We start from the raw sequence: 18,408 nt of genomic DNA, 5'->3' as shown, positions 1-18,408 counted from the left end.
CGGATAGCTCTTTTCGTTAATTTAGCCCTGTTAGAGTTGTCCTATCGAGGGTATAATTTAAATACGAAGGGTACACATAAGTCTAAAAATGTAAATAGTTTTAAAAAGCATCCTATAATTCAGCAACGGTAATACATTATGGCGGGTTTAAGGCTATTTCATAGTAAATTTCGCACCTTTAATAAAATGGGATTATTTTTATAGAAAGTTATCAATATTACTTACTATTAGTCTTTAATACAAAATCATAAAATTAAAGTTACTAATTTAGCAAGGTGCTATTCACAAAATACTAAATATTTTAGTTTTTGGAGGGGTGTTAGAATTATCTTAAAATGTTATTGTGCTAAAAATGACAGGGATCTAAGGGGATAAGACAAAGGCCGATAAATTTATGTAAATCCCTAATGATGATACACAAAATTACCCCTTCTGTAGATGGACATTCAACTTATTGAACTAACCAATCAAGTCCAAAAAGTTGTTTAGCCAACGAATAAGAAAACGTTATTATAAACTTTGGGGGCTAATGTAAAAAAACAGCTCAATGTCCCCTCCCTCCCTGGTCGTTGCTGCCTATAATTCTGTATATATAAACTTGAGAACTATATAAAAAGTTAATGACATGTAATTGATTTATTATTACATCAATATGCCAAATTATTTCTTTCAGTTAGCATGGACTAAAATGACTCTTATGGTACATTTATTTATAGCTTCAAACCCGATTATTATACGCTGGATTAGAACCGGTTCTCAGCCATACTGAAAAATCATGTAGAGCATCATATTAAAGACAAAATCTCAAACCTTCCACAATATTTAAGGAGTTTTTTTAGTACATATGTAAGAGGTTACGACACTTCCCATTTTTTACTGTAATGTCAAATATTTTGTGTTGGAGTACCTCCAATCCCCTACCAAACAATAGGGTTGGATTAACTCAAACAATGTCCTAAGTAACATTTTACAAAAAATATCAAATCTAGATTTTTGGATTACCAATAATTTTTTCCCATTTATATCCACTGAAGGAAAATGTTTATAGATTAGATGAGACAAGAAAAAAAAATAGGTTAAAATTACCATAATTTCCAGGGATCTAATGGGATAAGACAATGAACGATAAATTACTGTACATCCCCAATTATCATAAACAAAATTACTCCTTCTGTAGATTACAATTAGTGGATGAAACGTTCGGACACTTCATGAACCAGCTTATCAAAATTCAAAGTTGTTAAGCCAACAAATAAGAAAACGTTATATTTGTGTCTTTATTCAGCATCTGAACAATTTATGTGAATCTGTATGTCTACCATGAACATTAAGATCTTTAGACGGCTGAAAATGGCAAAGAAATTTGTTATTGTTGTAATTTTCTTATTGCTGCTACCATAACTAAGTAAAAAATCTAAAAAAGGGGACGCGGCATTGTGGCTCAGTAATAACCCATCGAGTTGTGATGGTGAGAAATCAAGTCCCAATATTTTAACTCATGTTATTTCATACGTTCACGAACTCCATCTTGTTTAAGAAGGGAGATAATTGAATAGTTAGTATACTCAATAGTCACGTACATAATATCAGTACATCCCTTAATTGAAGCTTATCTAAGGAGCGCGTCTTTCATTAATGCAACTTAGTTTGGGACACCTGCCTTACTCGGCGAGGGTGAGGCAATAATGAAAAGCACCCACAAGACAGCGGATCAAGTCATAAAGTAGTGTGTTTTTGGACAAAGTGCTTGTCATAGACCTTCTGAATAATATCTATACAAAAGTGTCCGTCCTATTGCTTGACTACTTAGGTCCAAACACTAAACGCATTATTTAAATATGAAAAAAAAGTTTAATTGCGTAAAAGAAGACAAAGATAGAAAATAAAAAGAAAATTGAATTAGATAAATTAAGATTCTTGAGGCAGACCTCAAATTAGATTAATGTTCAGTGCAACTAAAGTATGTAAAAACAGGGTTTCCAAAATAAAAATAAGTGTTAAGCAGGGTTTCCAAAAAAGTAATAAAAACATTGTTTACAAGCTCAACCTTTGTCTGTCATTTTTTACTGTGAGGTTGTTGAATTGACAAAGCTAAAAAGCTTTCTTCTTGCATGATGACCTCTATAGACATTCAACCCTTTGATTACACGAATCTTTGTCTTAAAAGTCCTAACTGCGCAATGTAATGAGTTGCGCCTGTTTTAACTATTTATGTCGCGCACCTGACATTGCAGCAGTAGGAACCATTTTTAATGTCTTTCGTTATGAAGCCATGTGAATCCGTGATTCGAACCTATCACTTCTCCGATGATGAGCAGGTGCGCCGCGGTTGCAGTTTATGCATTCTTACATAACAGCAAGTACTTAACTTATACAGCTACTATTTTAACATCCTGCATACAGACAATCACGAAATATTTATAGATGCCTACCCAATTAAGAAAGTAATAAAAAGACAAAAACTACATGAACATTAATCAAACTCATATTATATTAAATTAATTTTCTAATAATAGTTCTCCTTTGTCTACAGAGACATGTGCATAAGAAAAAAAGTGGCTTCGCCCCAAGAGGGAGAGTGTATCGGACTTTACATATTCGTTTGTAACAAGAAACTCTTTCTTTGGTGGAGGGGATATAACCCCGCTAAATAGTCTAAAACCAGCCCCCACTGATACAAATCTCTCTATATGAACTGACAGAAAAATACTATAAATATGCATGAAACTTTGATAAGTATTTATGTCATTGTCATATGCACTCAACAACTTTATAAATAGTTTGTTAGGGAATATTTTATATTTTTTTTTGATTTATTTATACTTATCATGTATGATAAAATAAATTAATTTATAATAAATATAAATGCATAATGCATAAGTCTTTATTAAGTATTTATGTCATTGTCATATGCACTCAACAACTTTATAAATAGTTTGTTAGGGAATATTTTATATTTTTTTTGATTTATTTATACTTATCATGTATGATAAAATAAATTAATTTATAATAAATATAAATGCATAATGCATAAGTCTATCGAGCACTAACCCCCCCCCCCCTTTTTTTATAAGAAATACAAAATAAGGGAGGGGGGGGGGTGTTTCTCTTAAACATTACCCCAACTAATAACTCTAACCATGCAGGGCCTTTACCTTATGTGTCCTAACCCTACGTGACCACCGAGTACCAAACTTAACCTAACCTAACGAAAACAAATATAAAAACAACGAAAAACTATCCCTTCCCCCATATTTTCAATTTATTACAGAAAATAGGGGAAGAAGGGTGGGGGTAACTATGCGCTTTGAGGGAATACATCAGCTGAAAACATGTCCCTGTCCTTAGTATTAATTAAAAATGTTGGCTGACCTGATCTGAATTTAGCAGACATGTCTCTGAACTGTTTAAACTCCAAGGATTTGTTGCCAAGATTATTGGATACTGTTGATATCAAGGCACTGTTTCTCTCCTACAAAAAAGGAAGCATTTAGGTATTATTTAAACAAGACAAATTTTTATGCATGCCTATCTGTTCTTCATAAACAGACATACAAACTTAAAACAAGCAAAAAATGAAAATCAATAGAAAAAGGCGAAGATGCGCAAAATTTTAATTGGGATACTACTGTTTTGGGGGTTACAAGGCCGATACAAATTAAAAGTATGAAACAAAGACAAAGCATCTCTAAAAAGAAGAAACCCTAACTTTTTATACCTTATGCTGTAAAACTAAAATGGCGTCATCTTTTATTGATTAAAAAGTTTTCTCTTTTTTCTGTGGAAATAAAAAGATAAATATGAAAAGCTGAGGAGAAATTGCCATAATCTCTTTAGTCATCGATTGAATAAAGACATCCTCACCCCCCATACTCACAGATCTTCATTCGTTAATGATCCTCATTTTGAGATAGTGTATAATCTAAGTTGTTGATTATTGGGTTAGGATGGGATAGGTAAGGTTAGGATTGCCTTAGAGTGTTATACTTTCTCACACATGAGTAAGAGATCAAAATATTTGTTTTTGTAAATAAGTTGACTTAGATTTGTGTTTACAAACACTAAACTATATTAACCTCTCCACCCTCCATACTCTTCTTTAGTATAATTAGGGGCTGCTGTTCAAGCCAATTAGTTCTATTTGAAATTGCCGAAAATCAAATATTTAGTTGGCGTAACTTGTTTTTTATTTAGAAATTTAGAATTGTTTGTCATAATCACATTAGGTACCTTTTTCCTGAATAAAATATTTCTCAAAAAGGATTTACCAGAAAAAGTTGTGAGATGAGATTGTTGATCTACTGCCAAATAAGTAAGCAAATGCAATCTATAAATTCCAATAAAAAGATATTTTTTTTGTAGCATTGCTACTCTACAAGTCTTTACAATTGTTTTGTATTGATTAACATTTTATTGGCGAGTGTGTAATTTTTAATGTGTATTAACAGCTAAGTACCAAGTGGCCATTGGGACATTTAAGGGAGAGGGTTAGTTGACCCTCCACTTTCAGCTTTAGTTTTAAAAGGCAGTTGTTTTTTTTTTGTTTGGGGGGTGTCTATTTCTCGCTCCTAAAATTTAAACAGAGCATTCTGTTACTTTCATGAAAGTATAATAACTATTGACTACGCTTACAAAAGCTGTCTTTTTAACCATGCCATTGTTTGACTCAACAAATATCTTACACACAAGGGTAATTGGAATGACTTTAAACTCTGAAAAGATTTCTGTGTTGTATGGATCTGTTAGCATTGATTTTAGTTGTCCTTGCTCTAAATTAGATTTATAAATATATAAGAGCTCAGTACATATTGTACTTATCTTCTTGTACTTTTATTACCAGCTAAAAGTCTACAATTCCACATATAAAACTTTTAATACTGTGAAAACTCTATTAAAACTCAAACTTACATCTCAAATTTAAATAATCTACATTGCCATAAAGTTGTAACCATTTTGAAATATATGGACACTTCTTTCAATACAATTTTTTGTAATTGCATTACCTTGAATTAAAAGCAACTTAGGATTTTTTATTATTTCTGAAATAACTTGAGCAATTAAGAAAAGTAAATTAGGTACTCAGACAAGCAAAGTGAGGAAATGTTGGCTGTTCCTCTAAAGGTATCAAAATTAAACACAAAGTAGTTAAGGAATTGGTTCCTACACCATGACCCTAAGAGGATTATAACAAAAAGAAAATTTGTAAAGCAGCTGTGTTGAGCAAAAACTAAAACTTGCCACAGTTTAATTGATGAGAAAGAGCTTTAATGCACATAAACTTGCCTAATCCAAAAACCAAATTAATTTCTAGGGTTGGCAATCCGTATCCCAATCTGGGATCCGGAAACCGCCCAATTTTTAGTCAATTTTGGAATCCAAATCTGGAATCCATTTTTTAATAGCGGATTCGGATTCTTAATAGGTAGGCAAAAATAAGCGTCTTGAGTTTTTTCAACATCCCCCTAGGAAGGAAAAGATTATCATCATTATATATACCTAAAATCTTTTAAAATCTGGTTCGATTCTCGGAAGTGAATTATAGAGAACACCAAGAACATTATTTTTTAAGACATATGTAGCACTTAAATTTTTTAATTAAAAAAAAGCCTTATGAAATATTTCTAGAATCCGGAATCCGCCAAAAATAAGAATCTGGAATCCGCAGGAATCTTTTGTGTCGGATTCTTTAAAGAATCCGAATCCGGTCCAAAAATTTGACGGATTGCCATCCCTATTAAATTCCATAAACTTAAAACACAATGATTTCATTGCTCTTGCTCATGGTCCGAATAATCCAGGACAATTTCCCATGAAATTAAAATTTGCTCTTACTCTCACTCCTATTCAATTCAAGGTTGAAAAGTAGGCATTAATCATAATTCTTAAGCATAAAAACCTTTATGGAAAAAGAACATTATCAATTCTATCTTAGTTTGAAAATAACTAAACACCCATGCTAATATATTTTCAATTTTTACTTTATATATGAGTTTGTAAAGGCACTTTAATTTGTTTGAAATATATAAGGTAACAATAACAAAATGAAACTATTAATGATTATAATTAACATTTGTATAATTCATCAATATTTTGTACTACTCTAAGTGAAATGGAAATTGTCTAATCCAGGTATAATCTGGGTCTCTTTATTAAAACAATTAGAGGATAGAATGCAGAGGGATTATTAAACTGATTATCCAGCCCCCAAATTTTCATACCTGGGATTAAATTTGATCATATTCTCATAATTATAAAGTAAAGGGACGCTCACAGCTTCTTTATTTTTTAAACTAAATCTCATAATTAGAGTTTGAAATTGTTTCTGCCTTTTAAGCCTTTTATTTCTAAAAAGGTTCATATTTACTGATAAAAAGTTTAAAGCTTAAGATTTAAGTTAACACTGAGAAAATTAAGCTATGCTTCTCAGGGCTTAAACCCACTAGTCCTGTTCTGGTTTTAGGTAATTTTTTTGAGGTTGAAAACTCGCTTTCCAAACAAAAGTCTAGTGGCAAAGCAATAATAACAGCAGTTTCTTTACACATAACAAAGAAAAAAATAAGTTGTTACAACAATAAATTAAGGAATAATGAATTAATCAATACTACAAAAGTCAGGGCTCTGAACCTTGGTCACATAAAGTCCAGCTTTTTTTCTAGAAACAAATACCTACAACAGCAAATAAAACTGCCCTTTAATATCTGAGCTGCCATATCCCATATTATATATACATATGTTAGCTGACAACCAAAAATAGATAATAATTGACAACTGCAACTAAGAAAAAATAAATATAGAGGAATAGGAAGTATGGAAGATCATTTATAATATTTGAAAACATATCTGCACATGTATTGAATATGTTATGCATTTCCATACCGTCTATATAGTTAGACACACAAATGGATGAAGTGTATTGATCGAATGTATTTCTCTAAGGTTTTAAATAAGAGTATTTTTATTTGAATTAAAATAACTGTTGTACTAACACAAAACTATACAGAAAAATTATTGCTTAAAAGATCATATTAAAATGCTCAAAATGTTTATGGAGTTTTTAAACACTTCCGCTCAAAACCTCACTTTAGTTTTTCAAATTCCATATTATTACAAAATCAAAATGACATTTACTCGTCCAATACAAATTTCTATTTATGTATTAAACTGAATGTGAATATGCATATAGTAAGTGGTAAGTAGTAACAACATTGTTGGATTTAACTACACCTGCAACAACAAACTCATTAATATCAACCTGGGGCAAATGAAAATATTTGCTTTAATGCAACTATAACTATTTGAACAATAACAATACTATTATTTTGATTAGTCTTGGTTATAGTGCAGATGTGCTTAAATTATTTAAACAAATCTAAGTACATTTGAAACCAATTGGTGAAAAATTTAAGTATATCCAAATGATATATTAATATTTTAACGTCATAAATAAAAATTAATTTTGAATCTTTAGAACCATATCAGTTCAGCAGTTAGCAAGATCCTTTGGTACACACTGCACAGTCAGTCAGACACAGATCCTGTTACTATTATATGCAGGGCGACCACTCCAAAACAAAAAAAATATAGTATTTTTATAGTATATTTTTTTAATCCATATAGTATATATAGTATATTTTTAAAAACTTATATAGTATGATATAGTATCGGACTTAGAATTATTAAGAAATACATAGTATATACATTATCAATAATAACTCAAACATAGCTGTTATCAAAGCAATTTCACATATAAGGGGCTTACTCTGTGATTATTAGGCTAGGTATTAATGTGAGACTATAGGTTATTTAGGATAAAAGTTTACTCTTGGTTAGTATTTCACATATATTTAATCATTTTTTGGATAGGTCTCAGGTTCAGGTGCTGCAGGCTATCTGGAAGGTGGTTTCTGGACAAGTAAAAAAAAGAGTTAGAGATCAACTTATAAAACAAACTATGCATCTTTTTTGATGTTATTCACATAAATGAAGAAAAAAATTATAATAGGCCTCCCAAGTTCTGGTATGCAGGCCTCCAGGTCCACTCTAGACAGATTAGATATTTTTTTTATTTGAAGAGTTAGAGGCCAACTAATAAAACAGAATATGCATCTTTGGATGCTATTAACATATCTGAAGAAAAAATTCAAATCGGCCTCCAAGTTCTGGTCCTATAGGCCTAAATGTCCACTCTGGACAGGTAAAAATTCAAATTTCTTATTTGAAGAGTTAGAGGTCAACTTACAAAAAAGAATATGCATCTTTTTGGATTAACAAAACATAACTGAAGAAAAAAATTAAAATCGACCTCTAAGTTCTGGTCCTGCAGACTCTGGACAGGTAAAAATCAAATTTCCCTCAATTGAACAGTTAATGGTATATTTGTTAAACAAAATGAGCTTATATTTGGATGTTCTTTATATATTTGAAAGAAAAAAATAAAATTGGCCTTCAGGTTTAAGAGCTGCAGGCCTCCAGATGGACTCTGTAAGCGAACAAAATAAAAATTTTAAATTTAAGGAGTTAGGAGGTTTATTAAACAACATAAGCATCTTTATAGATGCTTTTTATATGTTTAAAGAAAAAATGACAACCGACCTCCAGGTTTTGATGCTGCAGGCCTCCATGTTGACTCTGGACAGGTAAAAAACAAAATTTCTTATTTATGTAGTTAAGCATCTTTTTAGATGTTATTTACATATCTAAAGAAAAAATACAATTGACCTCCAGGTCCAGGTGCTGCAGGCTTCCATGTAGACTCTGTCCAGAGAAAACCTGGAGGCCTGAACTTGAACTCTTCAAATAAGAAATTTGAGTCTTTTACCTGTCCTGAATGAACCTGAACTTGGAACCCGATATGTTAATATTATCCAAGTAAATGCATATTCTGTTATATTAATAGACCTCTAACTCTTCATATAAGAAATTTGATTGTTTACCTGTTCAGAGTGGACCTAAAGGCCTGCAGGACCTAAACTTAGAGGCCGATTTATATATTTTCTTCAGATATGTTAATAAGATCCAAAAAAATACATATTCTGTTTTATAAGTTGACCTCTAACTCTTAAAATAAGAAATTTGATTTTTTACCTATCCAGAGTGTGGACCTGGAGGCCTGCAGGGCTTGACCCTGGGGGCTAATTTTAAATTTTTTTCTTCAGATATGTTAATAACATCCAAAAAGATGCATATTCTGTTTTATAGGTTGACCTCTAACTCTTCAAACAAAAAATTTGAATTTTTACCAGTCCAGAGTGGACCTGGTGACCTGCAGGACCAGAAATTGGAGGTCAATTTTAATTTTTTCTTCAGATATGTTAATAACATCTTGAAAGATGCATATTCTGTTTAATAAGTTGATCTCTAAATCTTACAATTTTTTTACCTGTCCAGAAACCACCTTTTAGCCTGCAGCACCTGAACCTGGAAACTTATCCAAAAAAAATTATTAAATATAAGTGAACTACTATCCAAAAGTAAACTTTTATCCCAAATAACCTATAGTTTCACATTGATACCTAGCCTAATAATCACGGAGTAAGCGAAAGTGGTAAAACTTCAAAGTTCCCCCTCACCCTTAAGTTAATTCTATGAAAAATAACTGATATTTAAATCATAATCACAAACAAAAATATATTTCAAAGGATTTTCTTCATCTCTTTTTTACTGTACCTAGAGCTTTATGCATTTTTGTCGTATCACAGTATCTTTTGAGCAGGGGCTAGAAATAGGAGAACGATCCTTAAGAGGCGTTGTCACAAAACTGACAATATTCGTTTTTTGTTATATAAATGTAATATTATATAGTATATATAGTAAATTTTGTCCAAGTAAAGGTAATAATATATAGTATATGTATATAGTAAATTTTGGTCATATAGTATGATATAGTATCCAAATTCATCCTATATAGTATAAATAGTATATATAGTATGCAGTGGTCGCCCTGTATATGCCCAGAAATGATATAAAAAATGGTGTAAAACAATCAAGTTAATTTCATTTTTATTCATAATCTATGATATATTTTCAACAGTTTTTAACTTTTATATATTTAGCTTTTAGAGGAATTAGAAACTTTTATGTTCATTATTTTAAAATACCTTTTGGTTTGATTACTGGAAAGTTGTTGAAAGTAATTTGTTTGTGGCAAGCTAAAATGCAAGCTCAACAATGCTTAAATGCTTAATCATATTAAAGTAGTTAATTAACACAATAAAAGATATATATGACTAGAAATAACTTAGAATTCCTATACTGTAAATTAACTTGATATATGTATGTATGTCCTGTGCAATCTCCTAACTCTCTTTGAAGCTTGGTTTTGATATAGGACATTATAATACAACACTTAAAAATTATTATTATGCATGTTTCTTAATGTTTTATTTTTATCTCTTTTCATTTTTACATTTTTATGATTTTTATATAAATATTTTATTATATTTTTAGCTTAATTGTTTATTCTCAAATCTGATACTACACATATATAAGAGAGTGAGTGCATAGTTTTGCTTGGAGTTTGTAGGAAATCATTTCAAGAATTTGAGCAGGGCCACAAGAAAGCATTGCTAATCTCCATCCCTTGCAGCTAGCAGCAGCACAGATAAACTTTATTTCAGGTAGATTTAACAAGATGCATGGATTAGGGCAGAGGCATGCACTACAACTTTCCTTGGGGGTGCATAAACATTTTAAATACCACTGAAAATTTTACACTACATACCTAATGATTATTTTTTTACAATTTTTTCAAGTAATTTTTGGATATTGATAAGAGGCACCAGATGCGGGTACAAAAAAAATGAACTAAATCAATATCAAAAGCCTATGAATTATATAATACTAGCGGCTACTTGTGGAGGGGGGAATTAAATTGGACAACCGATTTTCTTAATTTAGATTTTAAAAGAAAAATTTTTGGAGGGGGATTTTTTTTGGGAGGGGGTGCCCTCTCCATTTTTATTTTTAGTTAAAAAACTCAAATTAAAAAAAAATTGGGGGGGATATTTTTTTTCTAGGGGCGATGTCTCTTTGGAGGGTGGTGTAGCCTCCCCCAAAATAGTTATTTACCTTCTCGGGACCCATGAGAAGCTGTTAAGGAGAACACGATAGGTTCACCGTTTAGCGAGATCCTTAGTTACAAACAGACAGACAGACATCGTTCTACTTTGTATTATAGATTTGTGTGAGAGTAATCTTTAGCTATGAGTTATATTACAAAATTAGCTTACATCAACCTACATTGTATACAGGATGAATTGGCACAAACGGATTAATAAAATAAAATTCAGTCGTCTTACTGACAGACAAAGTGAGTAATAAAATCTCTAATACTTTGACAAACCCACCTAAATACGCCTCTGGATTAAAGTAAGACAAAATCCCGCGGATTTAAAATTGCAATCTTATCTCCATCAGGATTTAAATAAGAATTAATGGGATATTGTCATTACAAAACCTGCTGGTAATGTTAAATAGAGAGACAGGATTTGCCCAGCGATCTCTAATTCTGAGTATTCACTACATTTTTAAAAATGTCGTTTTAAGCATTCATTTAGTATATGAAGAAAAATGAAAACAAATACCAATCAATAATAATAAGATATCCAAAAGTGAGGTGGATCATAAGGGATAGATAACGAACGAATAAGTTTATGTTGAGTACACTTTCAATGATGATATATATTTTTGTATAGGTATTAAATTTGTTAATTAAAACGTTGGGTTCAGCTAGTTTGTACCAACCAATAAAGATTTATTCAAAGAACTAAGTTTTAAAGCCAACTAAAACTTAAGGTATCAGTCTAATGATCCCTCCTCAACTTTTTTTTGTAAATGTTCTAACCTTTATAAAATAATTTCTATTGATTATCATGCACAGTAAGAACTTCTAGAAAAGCTCGAGCAAGCAAAGGGTGGATCTCTACAGCTATTTAACAATTAAGACATATTATACCTGGAAATCTACTGGAGGTACAAAAACATAGTTCTGGTTCTGGATAAGCTTTTGTGGCTTCTTCTCAGGTGATACACTTCGGGTGGGACTTGAATCTTCGTCCCATCTCTCAGCTACGCCATTTCCATTAGAGTCCTAAAATTAAAACAGAAGATTAATATAAACATATGTATACAGAAGCTTACACTTTTGTCTTATTTAAATATATTCATACTTTAAGCTATTTCTCTTAAACCTTAAAATCAAAATGTCTGTCTGTATCTTTAAATCTCGCTAACTGCTGGACTAACATGAACAATGAACATACAGTGAAGTATCTTATAGAAAGATTAATAACTATTTTAAGAAGGGTGTCCGTGCCTAATTCCTCACAATAAACAGTCCCTAAAAAATATACCCTACCCTCCTAAAAAAATGAAACACATTTTAAACGAAAATGAAAATAATAGCACCCCCCGTCCCCCCTCCCCCGTCCTCTATGTCTATAAGGTCGTGCCCGCTAGTATAAAATATATAGTGATTTAGTATAGAGCAAAGTATCTAAGGTATTACAGTTTTATAGCTTTTTAGGAAAGCTTTATGTATAAGTTAATACATCAAAGAAAAAGTCTTAATGCGACGACAGAGTCAAGACAATAAAATAGACATTTATCTAGTGTACATAGGTGCCTAAAGCCAAACTACGGAATAATAACAAACAAACAGAACATAGTTACAGAGTAGTGGTTGTTGTTGTTGTTACAGAGTTATAGAGTAGTGGTTGTTGTTGTTACAGAGTTATAGAGTAGTTACACCACTAAATAGAATGTACCTGGAGATCAACCTTCTTATTCCATTGTGACTGTCCAGATTGTTCCTCTGCCCGAATAAAGTTCAGACCTTAACAGAATTTTAATGCTTTAATTTAGTGGGTTGTTGCAACAGTTCAGCAAAAAACAAATACAAATTCACCATCAAGTTTAGGACTATATATTTTTGTCTATGCCCTAAGTTACGTAACTATTTAGTTTAGGAATCAATAAGATAAAAACTTACTAAGGACAATTATAAAGCTACACTGGTATGTGCAATTAAATCAGTTGTTGGCGAGACAAACGGACAAATCCAACTTTCTAGGTTATTTATATCATAGATGTTTGAATGAATACATTTTGTATCTTGACTTGACCAGCGTGTTTGATAGTTGCACATAACAAATTCATAAAATAAACATAGATTTCTCTAGGTAGCATTAAAAATATTTTGATGAATTGTATAATTTGTTACAGATAAAATTAACAGTATGCCTCTTAATTGATGGAATACTTGCATTTTAAGAAAGTAATTCCTAAAAACTTAGAAGCATATTCATCATTAAAAACCAGTAGTTGAGATGCATACAAAAAGAAGGGGGAATAGTCCCTTTCGTAACATCACCCCATATGGGGCGATTCGTCGTATTTTTAAAATGGCTTTTTATAGGTTATTTTAGGTTAGGTTATATTGGGTTAGGTGATTGTCCCACAGGGTTAGGTAATTGGCCCCGCAGGGTTAGAGCCCCCCGCAAGGGCTAGAAATAGGAGAAAAGCTACTGTGAAAAATACGAAGAATCACCCCATAAGGTGCGATGTTACGAAATGGACTATACCAAAAGAAGGTTAAGGATAAGACAATGGAGACAAATTTGTATACATTCCCAATGATGATAAACAAATTACCCATTTACTAAAATAACATTCTTTGTTTAAAAATAAAATCAGAACTCGGCTAGCTTAAACTTTTAACCAACCAATCCATTTTTAATAAAAGTTCCTTAAGTTTTTAAGTTGTAAAATAGTTATAGAAAAGATTCGTCTAAAACAACTGCAACTGAATACAACTTGTGTATTTAGTTAAATTAAAATTTTACGAATGTACAGAAGTTAAAGTGAAATGAGAAAGGTAAATGTAATATAAATTCAGGATAATGTGGCAGGTTCAAGCTGAGTAGTTCTTGTAACCTATGCCCTACTCACAGACAAGGATTGGTTTTCTGGAGAAAATATTGTAATAAGATACTTATTGTTTTCTCTCCAAGTGCCTAGTTGCAGAGATAGCATAAAAAACCACTTGGTTTAAACCAAAAAACCAAGCTTGGATGTTTTTTTTTGATATTTATACAAAGGCCTATCTTTCCAGTTACATCTTTTTCAGGGGGTGAAAAAAGAGGGGGGCAGGCCTAAAATTTGGATATTATCAAAAAAACAAAAAAACCTGGTTTTTAAAAAAAAACGGTTTAAACCAAAAAAAAACTGGTTTGTTCTTTTTTTTTAAAAAACCCTGTTTTTTTACCATCTCTGCCTAGTTGAGCACAAATAACCCACTCAACCCTATCTAAAATTATTAGAAGTAAGGGGTAACTGCGGGGAAGTTTTACTTTTTTCATTTCTTTATGCCAAGTAAAGTTAAGTTAGGTTGTATTGGGTACTGGGTTGACCCGCAGCGTTAGTATAGGGCACCATATATTTTAGCCCCGCAGGGGTTTGGTATGGGAAAAAATCACCCTTCATTTGATTTTATCCATTAATAACAGGTGCAAGTATTAATAACCGAATTTATAAGAGGTTAATTTCCTAAATATAAATATATTTCGTAAATTGGTTGTATAAGTAGATAAAATTAGATAATGCTATGGTTTTTTTTGAGAAAAAAAAAATTCAGAATAAATGTCCTTAACCCTACCTCAGCTATGCACGAATGCACCTTAAGAATAAAATTAAAAGGACTCTCAATGCGTTTCGACTCAGGTTCTCGCAGGGAGGGAGGGAGGGAACATTGGACTGTAAATCACATTGGTACCCAAAATTTGTTAACCAATTTTTTGGATCGAAAACTTTGGGTTCTTATAATATTGAATACAATAATTGATTGGTTCCATTCTAGTAGTACCTAAACTTTTTAATATGGATGGCAATCCGTCAAATTTTTGGACAGGATTCGGATTCAGATTCTTACAAGAATCCGTCAAAAAAAAGGCGGATTCCCGCGGATTTTCAAGATTCTAATTTTTGGCGGATTCCGGATTCTAGCAATATTTTTAAAGGCCTTTATTTTAAATTAAAAAATTTAAGTGCCAAATATGCCCTAAAAATTAATGTTCTTGGTGTTATGTATAATTCACTTCCTATTTCTATCGGAAGGGCGGTCCCCCAAAATAGTTGAAGCCTTTCAGAATCTACAGGGTGTTTCAAAAGAAACGTCTTTTTTAAAATCTTAATTATGCATAGAAAATAAAACAATAGTGCTATATATATCTAACGGGTGGACCCTCAGATGTCAAAACTTTATTTTAGTGTTTGGCCAAAATGACTTAGCAATTGTATCTGTAAGTACGTCTAATAACACCCTTTGCTATTTTTAAAATCCTAGAAATTTTTTTTTGCAAGAAAATTGCATAAATTCGCAACCTTTTTTAGCACAACTACTTAACTCGAGTTTTAAAACTTTTTATATAAAATCCTTTTTACAAAAAATATCAATAATTACTTAAAATTAAACCTGAAAGAAAACAAGGATGACAACATCCATAAGTAGCGAAGCACAAAATTTCGTGGATGGGACTGACGGTCATTGTTGTTTTCTAAAATCGACGGGAAATTTAATTTTGATATCTTTAACTGAAAAAATTTTGAAAATCGATTAATAAACACCAAAGATATGGGGGAAAATGTAAAAAATATAAAAATAGCCAAAAACCTGCAAAAAGGCAGTCTGACCGTCATTGTTGATTTCTTCAATTGAGCGGAAATTTAATTTTGATATCTTTAACTGAAAAAATTTTGAAAATCAGTCCATAAACACCAAAGATATGGGGGAAAATGTAAAAAATATAAAAATAGCCAAAAACCTGCAAAAAGGCAGTCTGACCGTCATTGTTGTTTTCTTCAAACGAAGGGAAATTTAATTTTGATATCTTTAACTGAAAAAAGTTTGAAAATCGGACCATAAACACCAAAGATATGGGGGAAAATGTAAAAAATATAAAAATAGCCAAAAACCTGCAAAAAGGCAGTCTGACCGTCATTGTTGCTTTCTTCAAACGACGGAAAATTTAATTTTGATATATCTAACTGAAAAAATTTTGAAAATCGGACCATAAACACCAAAGATATGAGGAAAAATGTGGAAAATAAAAAAATAGCCTAAAACCTGCTAAAAAGCCGTCCGTCCGCCATTGATGTTTTATAGTTAATTGTGCTCCTTAATGATGGGAATGTTGTCAAAAAATTTCAGCTTTCTATCTTTTATAGGAGCTGAGTAAATCCCATTTCCCCCATAGCGTTACGGACTGACGGACTGACGGACTGACGGACTGACGGACGGACAAAGTGAATTATAGAGTAGCTTCGCTACTAAAAATTCTCATTACACGTGTTAATTTTCATGTTTTTGGTCTTTTTTTGAGGAAAACATAACTTCTCCTTTTTTGACAATAATATATTTTTTTAACAATTCAAAGTAAAATATAATAAAACTTAAACGATTTTTCTTGAATTATCAGTTGAAAATTTCATCAAACATGCAATTTAAGTGATGAAAATTTAATAAAATAATTTTTTGAATGTTTAGAATTACCAATTTTCTACATTTAAAACAAAATGTTAACAAAATTTAAAAACATTCTAATATATAACTTCAAAAATCAATAACATTTTATAAAAAGATGTTTCAAAAAATAAATCATTAAAAGGTATTAAAATGCATTTGAAATTACTTAAAATTAAAACGAGAACATCTTTTTACACTGTATTCTGTGTAATAGAGTTTAAATGACATGATTAGTGAATGAAATATTTCCTAAACTCATTAAGCCTTTTTGTGACTATATTAAAAATAGTTTATTTTGTTTTATATTGCTTTTTTATTCAAATATTTGTCAAAATTTTCCCTACGTCAATAATATAAAGTCAGTTTTTTACTGTTTCCAGGTTTTTCTTTATAATTATAACAATTAAATATAATATAAATCTTCATTATCTTTTATTTGAATTATCATACACATTAAAATGTGAAGTATAAGCTAGAATAGCACTTTTTTCAACGAATATTTTAATGACATTATATCAAAATAATTCCTCTTAAATATCACACAACATATGATTGGGAAGTATAGCCATTTCTTGGAGGTATAATATTTACAAAAATACCATTAATTCTGTTTTTATCAGAAGTTAAAAAAATTGAACAATTCTAAAACAATGGTTGGCTGTCTAGATATTGAGTACATTAAGACTACAGCTCTGTTCTATTGAAATAACGTTGCAAAAAGAGGGGTTCTGAAAGTAATCTACCTAATTTTTTTTAAAGAACCAAAAAGTACTGTCAGTATCTTTTTTCTTGTAATCTAGCAGACAATCAAATCATAACACAATTTTCATGATAAAATATTTAGGTTTCTACTTCACATTTTAAAAAATATGTTGTAATTCTTATTTTAAAGTTACATTTTTATCCCTGACAAAATCATAGATGACATTTAAAGGCATCTTATCTAAACTTTTTGAAGAAAAACTTAAAAACGTTAATTAAGTATGAAAACTATTTTCTTCGATTTTTCTGAAGTTATTATCGCATTCTCTGGGTTTTTTATTATCATTTACTTATATCGAAAGTGCCAAACATTGTACCCCAACTTATTCATTTAATAAAAAACGAAGCGTGATCTGGAAAACCTATTCTGGGACATTTATGTTTTAAATATTCAAAAATGATTTTTTCAACAAATTATGCCTTAAAACTGGTTTTCCAAAGGCCTTATTTTTAAAGATTTACAGATTTAAAGTTTGTGGAAAAAATGCGCACGTTTTTAAGATTCGAATTGCACGGCTTGTATTAATAGTAGAAAAACGTTATGCATGCCATTAGAATAGTCATAAACTTTAGTTTTTGGAAATATATGTACTATTTTTGTGCTATTTGTAGTTTAGGAGCTACGTTGAAAAATGTGAGAAAGGTTGAAAAGTTTTAGTAAGTTAGGACATTTTACCATGTAGCTCCTATACTATACGTAGCACTGGAATGGTTTTTATATAACCAAAAACTAAAGTTTATGACGATTCTAACGGCATGCATAACGTTTTTCTACTATTAATAAAAGACGCGCAATTTGAATTTTACAAACAGGCGCATTTTTTCCACAATCTTTAAATCCATAAATCTTCAAAAATAAGGCCTTTGGAAAAACCGGTTTTTAAGGCATAATTTAATCATATTTAAATATTTGAAACATAGATGTCCCAGAATAGGTTTTCCAGATACATATATAAAGCATTTTGTATAATTGTTTTATTTTCTATGCATAATTAAGATTTTTAAAAGACATTTCTATTGAAACACCCTGTATAAGAAGCTTTATTGTAAGGTAATACCATATAGGTCCAGCAGTTAAGGATATACTTCGGAACAGACAAACAAGCATCCTGTTACTTTTATTTAAG

At 30.8% G+C, this 18,408-nt stretch overlaps 1 protein-coding gene across 5 annotated transcripts in view; it reads right to left on the bottom strand.

Moving 5' to 3' along the window:
• Positions 1-18,408, bottom strand: part of LOC145329742 (E3 ubiquitin-protein ligase ZNF598) — an 89,112-nt gene that overhangs the window by 23,595 nt on the left and 47,109 nt on the right. For all 5 annotated transcript variants that reach the window (XM_080174113.1, XM_080174114.1, XM_080174112.1 and 2 more), the window contains exons 25-27: positions 12,765-12,832; positions 11,954-12,088; positions 3,373-3,472 (exon numbers count right to left, since the gene is read on the bottom strand). In XM_080174113.1, the coding sequence (XP_080030239.1) occupies positions 3,373-3,472; positions 11,954-12,088; positions 12,765-12,832 (303 nt within the window). The remainder of the gene's footprint in view (positions 1-3,372; positions 3,473-11,953; positions 12,089-12,764; positions 12,833-18,408) is intronic.

The sequence above is a fragment of the Acartia tonsa genome, chromosome 10, assembly GCF_053477335.1.
Source record: "Acartia tonsa isolate MP-2025a chromosome 10, ASM5347733v1, whole genome shotgun sequence".
NCBI lineage: Eukaryota > Metazoa > Arthropoda > Copepoda > Calanoida > Acartiidae > Acartia > Acartia tonsa.
Note: the sequence above shows the minus strand (reverse complement) of the source record. Positions and strands in the feature narration are given on the sequence as shown.